Source organism: Culicoides brevitarsis, chromosome 2, assembly GCF_036172545.1.
Source record: "Culicoides brevitarsis isolate CSIRO-B50_1 chromosome 2, AGI_CSIRO_Cbre_v1, whole genome shotgun sequence".
NCBI lineage: Eukaryota > Metazoa > Arthropoda > Insecta > Diptera > Ceratopogonidae > Culicoides > Culicoides brevitarsis.
In genome coordinates this window covers 11181712-11191292 of record NC_087086.1, presented here as the reverse complement: position 1 = coordinate 11191292, position 9581 = coordinate 11181712, and the positions used below count along the sequence as shown (strand labels likewise).

General features: G+C 26.1%; 1 protein-coding gene across 4 annotated transcripts; it reads left to right on the top strand.

Annotated features, from left to right (window-relative positions):
• The first annotated feature begins 2293 nt into the window (after positions 1 to 2293).
• On the top strand, positions 2294 to 8420 carry LOC134829637 (ceramide phosphoethanolamine synthase-like). Of its 4 annotated transcripts, none has more exons than XR_010161931.1 (3): positions 2294 to 2847; positions 5528 to 6754; positions 7750 to 7857. XR_010161931.1 is itself a non-coding variant. In XM_063842826.1 (3 exons), exons 1-3 carry the CDS (start codon positions 2361 to 2363, stop codon positions 8153 to 8155), a joined length of 1635 nt encoding a protein of 544 aa, XP_063698896.1. In that variant the 5' UTR covers positions 2294 to 2360; the 3' UTR covers positions 8156 to 8420. The 4 variants fall into 4 exon arrangements, 3 of the variants coding, with proteins under 3 accessions (XP_063698896.1, XP_063698895.1, XP_063698897.1); XM_063842826.1 differs by lacking the exon at positions 7750 to 7857 and adding an exon at positions 8130 to 8420 and having other exon boundaries at positions 5528 to 6649; XM_063842825.1 differs by having other exon boundaries at positions 5528 to 6649; positions 7750 to 8420.
• Positions 8421 to 9581: the final 1161 nt, after the last annotated feature.

Genomic DNA, 9581 nt, shown 5'->3' with positions numbered 1-9581 from the left:
GATTTAGTTTTTAAAACAAAACTATGATTTCAAAGCTTTGACACAAACAGTTTTTTTGCTCTTGATTTTTTTTTTTCAAAGAAAAATTTTTTTTTCATTTTCAATTTTTTGGCAGTTTTGAGTTAAAAAATGATTAAAAATGATAAATTAGAGCCCTCTGACAAATTTTTATCCATTTGGAGCAAGATTTGACAAAAATTGCTTTGACACAGTTTTTGACACAGTTTTTTTGCTCTTGATTTAGTTTTTAAAACAAAACTATGTCAAAGGAAATTTTTTTTTTCAGTTTCAATTTTTTGGCAGTTTTGAGTTAAAAAATGATTAAAAATGATAAATTAGAGCCCTCTGACAAATTTTTATCCATTTGGAGCAAGATTTGACAAAAACAGTTTTTGACACAGTTTTTTTGCTCTTGATTTAGTTTTTAAAACAAAACTATGTCAAAGAAAATTTTTTTTTCAGTTTCAATTTTTTGGCAGTTTTGAGTTATAAAATGATTAAAAATGATAAATTAGAGCCTTCTGACAAATTTTTATCCATTTGGAGCAAATTTGACAAAAAATGGCTTTGACACAGTTTTTGACACAGTTTTTTTGCTCTTGATTTAGTTTTTAAAACAAAACTATGTCAAAGAAAATTTTTTTTTCAGTTTCAATTTTTTGGCAGTTTTGAGTTGCAAAATGATTAAAAATGATAAATTAGAGCCCTCTGACAAATTTTTATCCATTTGGAGCAAGATTTGACAAAAATAGCTTTGACACAGTTTTTGACATAGTTTTTTTGCTCTTGATTTAGTTTTTAAAACAAAACCTCTGACAAATTTCTATCCATTTAAAGCAAGATTTGACAAAAATAGCTTTGACACAGTTTTTGACACAGTTTTTTTGCTCTTGATTTAGTTTTTAAAACAAAACTATGTCAAAGAAATTTTTTTTTTTCAGTTTCAATTTTTTGGCAGTTTTGAGTTATAAAATGATTAAAAATGATAAATTAGAGCCCTCTGACAAATTTTTATCCATTTGGAGCAAGATTTGACAAAAATTGCTTTGACACAGTTTTTGACACAATTTAGTTTTTGACAAAAAACAAAACTATGTTTTTCAAAGAAATGTTTTTTTTTTCAGTTTCAATTTTTTGGCAGTTTTGAGTTGCAAAATGATTAAAAATGATAAAGTAGAGCCCTCTGACAAATTTTTATCCATTTGGAGCAAGATTTGACAAAAATTGCTTTGACACAGTTTTTGACACAGTTTTTTTGCTCTTGATTTAGTTTTCAAAACAAAACTATGTCAAAGAAAGTTTTTTTTTTCAGTTTCAATATTTTGGCAGTTTTGAGTTGCAAAATGATTAAAAATGATAAATTAGAGCCCTCTGACAAATTTCTATCCATTTGGAGCAAGATTTGACAAAAATAGCTTTGACACAGTTTTTGACACAGTTTTTTTCAGTTTTTGACAAAATTCAACAAATTTGACAAAAATAGCTTTGACACAGTTTTTGACACAGTTTTTTTGCTCTTGATTTAGTTTTTAAAACAAAACTAAGTTTTGAGCAATTTTTTGGCAGTTTTGAGTTATTTTTTTTTCAGTTTCAAAGTTTTGAGTTAAAAATGATAATAAATTAATGACAAATATAGAGCCCTCTGACAAAAATAAAATTTGTTTCAAGCAGTTAAAAAATGATTAAAAATGATAAATAAGAGCTCTCTGACAAATTTCTATTCATTTGGAGCAAAATTTGACAAAAATAGCTTTGACACAGTTTTTGACACAGTTTTTTTTCTCTTGATTTAGTTTTTAAAACAAAACTATGTCAAAGAAAAAATTTTTTTTCAGTTTCAATTTTTTGGCAGTTTTGAGTTATAAAATGATTAAAAATGATAAATTAGAGCCCTCTGACAAATTTTTATCCATTTGGAGCAAGATTTGACAAAAATAGCTTTGACACAGTTTTTGACACAGTTTTTTTGCTCTTGATTTAGTTTTTAAAACAAAACTATGTCAAAGAAAATTTTTTTTTTCAGTTTCAATTTTTTGGCAGTTTTGAGTTATAAAATGATTAAAAATGATAAATTAGAGCCCCTCTGATAAATTTTTATCCATTTGGAGCAAAATTTGACAAAAATGACTTTGACAGAATGGTGTGCCTTTGACCCAAAGTGAATTTCAATAAAAGCACATAATTCCATCCAAGCTGTTCTCTCAAGCCAAAATCGAACTTGGATCAAAACCATCCAACTTTCAACTGGCCACCTGATTGTCAAAAGCAATTCAGTCATCATTTGCACGAGCAATCGAGTTGTCCTCAATTTATTTATTTTTTCTGTTATTTAATATATAATTAGAGTTTCTCCGCGTAATATGTCATATAAGAATTATGTCAACTCACTGAACAATGAAAATATAAAGAAAATGTCCGAATTACCCGTGATCCAGTGGAAAAATGTGGATGTTCTCGAGTGGGGCAAAAAGTTGGGTTTTTCTGCGGAAATTTTGCAAATATTTCGCGACGAAAATGTTTGTGGTCAGGCATTGTTGTGTCTCACGGAACAAGATATTGTCTCGCTAAAGACCGTCTTCAACTATCACAACCTCAAATTGGGCGACATTAAGCGCATTTGGAGTGCCGTAAAGCAATTGCAACGCGCCAATGGCCAAACAATCTCGTATTTGACGGAATCGACGTATTTGCATCACGTAGCTGGACACCATCATCACGGTTCGATACTGCATCACGACTCGACGGGACAATTTAGCGATTGTTTGACGGATCGCATTACGCCTCCGTGCTCCATCGATGGCAGAGCCAGCTGCAAACCAGAATTTTTCAAGACAATAGTTAGCTTAGGTGAGTGAAATGTAACTTTTCGTGTGACAAGAAAGTGACGGGCGATGACTCACACATTCGCAATTCCAACTTTGTTTGTTTTGGTTTATTAACTGCGTCGAAAGTCGGTTACACGTTATCGAGGAAAAAAACCGCAGGCAGTGAAATTCGCGAGTGTGAACAAAGAAAATCAATTAAATTTGTTTATTTTTTGAGTTTAAACTCTAAATGTAACTTGACCTTGTTGATATTAAGTAATGTCGAAAAAAAAAACAAAACACGTCGCGACTTATTGCAAGTGTCGCCTTTTCAAACCAGTTTCGCCTTTTTTTTAACGAGAATTAATTTTTTTTCCCGTTATTAATTTTTTTCGAATAATATAAGAAAGTTATTATTTTACAACTTAAAATTCTCCAGTGTAAAAAATATTTTTTTTTTTACAAAAATATTCTTTTGTAATTCTTTTAAAAGAAAAAAAAATAAATGAGATTTCTTTTACTTGAAAAATTTAAATATTTTTGTATAAGACTTTTTTCTCGAAACAATTATTGTTTTTTTAATTATATTTTTTTTTCTTCGGAAGTTTTATTGAACTTCATTAAATACTTTCTGCAAAAAAAAAATAAATTTAATATTTTTATTAAGAGACTTTATTGATTTTTTTTTTATTTATAAAAATTAAATGAAAAATGTAAAAAAAAATTAAATGAGAAATTAATTGAAAATATTAAATTTATTATTCGCTTAAATTTTTATTAAATTAGTTTTTAATTTAAATTCTTTCTTTGAATCTTCGAAGAATTTCAGATTTTTCCTAAAAATCTTGAAAAATTTTAAATAAATTAATTAGAATATTTTTACTTCATATTATTTTTTTCAAAGCAAAATTTATTATATAAAATTTTATATCTGAGAATTTGTTTTTTTTTGTTCAAAAATATTATTTTTTTTGTAAAATTTTCAATTAAGAAAATATTTTCTGAAAAAAAAAATTTTTTGTTTTATATTTGAAGTAATTTCTTAATTTTTAATAAAAAAAATAAAAATTCCTAAAAATTTTTGACAAAAAATATTTGGCAAAAAATTTTTTTCAATAAAAATCAAATAAATTAAAATAAAATTCCTAATCAGTTAAGGGAGACACTTGCCAAACATGAACTTTGCATGCCTCAGCTCGCACAAATTTGTCATGAATTTTCTACGAATTAATCCATGCAAGTTGATAATGATTTACGGAACAAAGGCCTTTTTTCCTTATCAAACGAGAAAGATTATTTTTGTGACACAGATCTCGTACGTCACTCACGTATATTCGCAAGTACACACAGTTCAAGAGCACGATAAGACAAACAGGGAACCCTTTCTGGTGACTGATAACAAAATGATGGATTTTGAGGTCATTATCGGTTAGATAATGCGGCTTGGCAACCGTGACCTTTGTTATTCAAACTAATCATATTAAGAGGTGCTGCACACCCAATAAACACGTGTCTCAGTAAATAATTTCTTTTTTTCCGAATAATTGCGCCCGAACGATGTAATGTTGATGTAAATAATAAATTATGAACGTTGGATTGTGTAACAGAGAGCGGAAAGTTTTTTTTTTATATAAAGTCAATTAAATTATGCATTTCGCGTGAATTTACTGCTGATGTGTTGTTTTTTTTTCATTCGAACGAAAGACACTTGATTTATTTATTTTATTGAATGTTTCACAAGAAACAAGGGTTGGCACTGATGTTTTAAGCGACAAAAAGGTTAATGAAGAAAATGCGTGATGTACATGCAAATTTACATGAGTCAGGGTTTTTCTGTGTCACATTGGAGATCGTGATTATTTTTATTTAATTTTGTTTGAAGAATTTAAATTTTATTTTTTTTTCAAAAAACTAAATATTTTTTTAATTTTTAATTTAATAATATGCATTTAATAATAATAATTTTTTTAATGAAATATTTAATAATATTTTAATTAATTTTTTTAATTTTCTTTTTCCAATAAATATATTTAAAAAAATGAATTGTATAAATGTATTATAAAATTAATTGTAAAAATATTATTTTTTTACTTAAAATTAAAAAAATATTTTTTTAAAAAAATTTCTTATTTAAATATTTTTTATTTTATTTATTTTTATTTTAGTATTATTTAGTTTTATTTTAGATTTTTAAAGAAATATTTAAAAATTAATTCGTAATTTTACAAAAAAAATAAATTTTAATTTTTGATTTTTTATAATTAAAAAAATATTTTTTATACGATTTTCATTCAGAGACTAATTTTAAAAAATTTTATTTAAAAAAAAAATAAATAAAAAAAGTAAATTTATAATTAATTTTCTTAAATAACGAATTTTGGGACTATTAACAGTTTGTGATTATTTTAAATTTTTTTTATAAATTTTTAAAAGTTTTAATGTTTTTTTTTATTTTTTTTAAGAATTTTATTCATAATTATTATTTATTATGAAAAAATTTTTTTTTTAAATTTAAAAATTATATAAATTCAATTAAATATTTATTGTTAAAAAATTTTTAAAAATTAATGAAAAGCGAAACACGATTTAAGATTTAAATTTTATTTAATATATAAAAAAATTAATAAATTTATTAAGAAAAAATACTTGAACTTGAGAAAATCTTAATATTTGAAATTAAATTTTTAAAATTTATTTTTTAATTTATTTTTATTGTTTTCCAGGCTACGCTTTTTTGGTGACATGGATCACAGCTTTCGTAATGGTAGTTGTACACGAACGAGTGCCCGACATGAAACGTTATCCGCCACTTCCGGACATCTTCCTCGATAACGTGCCGACAATCCCGTGGGCCTTTCACATGTGCGAGCTAACTGGCACTCTCCTCTTCTCCATCTGGGTTTGTCTTCTCGTCACGCACAAACATCGCATGGTGCTCCTACGTCGCTTTTTCGCACTCGCCGGCACCGTTTTCCTGCTGCGCTGCGTCACGATGCTCATCACGAGTCTCAGTGTGCCCGGCACGCATTTGGAGTGCACTCCATCCGACAAATACGAAGGCAGCGAACGCCTCATCGACATGTTCGCGTCGCGCATCAATCGAGCTTACACCATCTGGAGCGGGCTTGGCATGACAATCCAGGGCGTTCGAACCTGCGGCGATTACATGTTTTCCGGTCATACCGTTGCTCTGACGCTGCTGAATTTCTTCATCACGGAATACACGCCGCGAAATTTGTACTTTTTACACACACTCACGTGGCTCCTCAACATGTTTGGCATCTTTTTCATCCTCGCGGGGCACGAACATTACTCCATCGACGTTTTTGTCGCGTTTTACATCACGTCGCGTCTCTTTTTGTACTATCACACGCTCGCCAACAATCACGCGCTCATGTCACACGACTCGAATCGCACCCGGATCTGGTTCCCGATGTTCAGCTACTTCGAGAGCAGCGTCGACGGCATCATCCCGAACGAGTACGACAGCATTTCGGACATTTGCACGAAACTTTTTGACGTGCTCGTGTCGTGCAAGGACATTTGCATGTTGACGGGACGTCGTTTCTGGATGCAGTTGCCCGAGACGATGAATCAGTTCAATTCGACGGTCGAGAAACAAATCAAAGTTCCGTTTGCGAATAATACGAGCAGTGGCAACGGCAAGAAAGAAACTTCCAAGTCTGCCAGCTCATCCACGACAAATCTCACGACGACAAGTCCAAAGTTGCGACGCTCCACGGGAAATTTGGTGCTGAATAACAATGAGACGCTCGTGCGTCAAAATGCCGTCAAAGATCAGAATCTTCCAAGGGAATGCACGCCGACGAAAAAATGCGTGAAAGGTGAATAAATTAGGAGAAAGTTTCTAAAAAAACAAACAAAAAAGCAGGAAACTCGAAATTCGGGATAAGGAATTTCTTGAAATTTTTTTTTCGTCTTGTACAAACGTTAAAGAGACTGTTTTTTTTCATTTTTTTTTATTTTAAAAGCAAATGTGGAACTTCTTTTTTGTATGAGGATCTTAAACCGTTAAGTCACGTTGAAAAATATAAAAAAAAATTAAGAAGTCAAAAACTAGCCATTTGAGTTAAATACAAATTTATATTAATTTTTTAAAATTAATTTTAAAAAATTATTTATTTTTTATTTTGAATTTTTTTTTTTTTGAATCAAAAAATATTTTGGATCCTTTTACTTAAAATTTTTTTACAACTTTTTTTCTTAAAATTAAAATAAAAAAAATTAATAATTTTTTAATTAAAATAAATTTCTTAAATTGACTTAATTTTAAAAAAGTTTAAAAAATTAAAAAATTATTTTTTTTAATAATTTAGAATTTTTACTTGGATATTCTTCTTCAAAAGTATTTTTATTTAAAAAAAATTAAAAAAAAAAAAAAATTTATTAAAAATATTTAAGAAGTCCAAAACAAGCCTTTTGAATTAAATATAAATAAAAATTTAAATTAATTTTTTCCTAAAATTTTCGATAAAAAATTATTTATTTTTTATTTTAATTTTTTTTTTTTGAATCAGATTCTTCTACTTAATTTTTTTTACAACAATTTTTCTAAAATTTTTTTTACAATTTTTTAATTTTTTAAAAATTAAAAAAAAAAAATTAATAAACTTTTAATTAAAATAAATTTCTTAAATTGACTTAATTTACAAAATTTTTAAAATTTAAAAAAAATATTTTTAAAAATTAAAAATTTTTTAAAAATTTTGTCGAAACTTAAGAAATTTAAGTTTTTAAATTCAATTTAAGGGAACCCTGCAATTTTTTATGATTTTTGAAAATTACGACTTAACAAAAACTTAAGATCCTTACGTTGATTTACAAAAAAAAGTTACACATTTGCCCAAAAATTATACATATTCTGCGATAAAAGACTAAATTTATACTCATACTTTTTTATATATTTTAATGCAATGTGTTCCAGTAGAATTAATTTCTAGTCCTCCGCACTCACATACGAGCCCCGAAAGTAGTCTTCTCGCAACTATTTTTAAGAAAAAAATCTTTGCCAAGCAAATTTTGGTTTTATTGCGAACCAAATCGATGACATTGCTACAAAAAAATAAACTAAATAACATTTTTTGCAAACAAATGAACAAAAAAAAAGTTAACACGTACGCCAAATAAATAAATGTTTATTTATTGTTATTGTAAAGTGTTGAGCAGACCTTTTTCGACCAATATTAGGCACAAACACAATTCTGTTAAAATTTTTAATTCGGAGCAAAAGCACTTTACGTTCTTAGGTGTCCTTTCTAAAAATAAGAAAAAAAATAAATTGTTACAAAAAATTATGATTTATAGAGTTTAAGAACGCTGTTGAACAGTAAAAATTGTATTAATTAAAAATAATGAAGAAAAAAGTTCTAAACTTTGTTGATATTGTCACATGAATATTGTAATTTTGTCGTAGAGGTTGTTCTCCTCCATTTTTCCGGTAATTTTAAATAAATTTATGAAAAAATTAAATATTATCGTAGTATTAATCATTTTAATAGAATAAATAAATGAATCAAATTCGTAGCTATTTAATAAAAGAATTTATAGTTTTTTTTTAATTTTTTGTTAATTTTTGATTCAATTTTATGAAGTTTTATTTCGAGTATTTTAAATATAATTATTATTAATTTTTCACATTATTTTTTACTTTTATGATATAAATAAATAAAATAAAATAAGTTTATGAATATTGTTATTATTAAATAAATAAATAAATTTTATTGAATAAAAATTAAATATAAAAAAATCATTGAAAAAATTCTCTATTTATTTATTTTTGGAATGAACGACGTACGTTGACTTTTAATCCAGACACTTGTTGAGATTCGTGTAAAGGTCAAAAAAGTTTTATTTTTGAATTCATTTATTATTGATGTGCTTTACGGACAAAATAACATTTTGTTTCAAATATTTAAATCAAAAAGTTTATGTAGATGAAAATTAAAAATAGGACAAAAAGTTAATTTTTTTCATGAAAAGGGTTAAAAAAATCTATTTTGGAAATGAAACGAAATTATATTTTATCGATCAAGATAAAAAAAAACAAATGACGTTTTAAAAATTTTTATTCTATTTTTGGGCTTGATAGTAATTAAAAATCTAATTTTGGTTTTTACTTTTTTTTATAGATTTCTGAGAAGGACTTCTTTTTTAGAATACCTTATTTAATTCATTTTATGTCGCATGAGGATTTTGAAGAAAAAAAGTTTTACTATTTAATGTATATACTATTTTTGAGCGTTTTTGAAAATAAAACGATAATTTTTTACAATAAAATAATTTTACTTTTTGCTTTTTTCAAATTTTAGCTCAAAATTGAAATAAATTAGAGCTAAAATGGAAACTTAAGAAAAAAATCACGTGGAAATATTTATCAAGTTTAATATAATCATCGTTTTTCTAACAAAACTACAAAAAATGTAAAAACTTTCTTTTTTCACTAAATATTTTTTGTATTTTTTCAACAAAATCGGAGAATGGTGAATTAAAATGAATTAAAAAAATATGAATTTATTTAACTTTTATTGCCTTTATCAAAAAAAAATATGAAATTTTATGAAAACGCATTTATTTTTTAATTTTTAAAATCATTAAAAAAATATTGAACTTTTTTTAACGACTTCGCAATTTAAAAAGAAAAATAAAAAAAAATTTGACGAAAAAAAAATTTTTTGAAAAAAATATTTTTTTTGTTAGAAAAAAAAATCCTAAATAAATTTGTAGCTAAGTCAAAATCGAGCTTATATAAAATTAAAC

Coding starts and splice junctions, on each gene's coding strand:
- LOC134829637 (XM_063842825.1), top strand. CDS start 2,361: ATGTCATATAAGAATTATGTCAACTCACTGAACAATGAAAATATAAAG. Junction 2,848..5,527: donor CAAGACAATAGTTAGCTTAG/GTGAGTGAAATG, acceptor ATTGTTTTCCAG/GCTACGCTTTTTTGGTGACA. Junction 6,650..7,749: donor GACGAAAAAATGCGTGAAAG/GTGAATAAATTA, acceptor AATGTGTTCCAG/TAGAATTAATTTCTAGTCCT.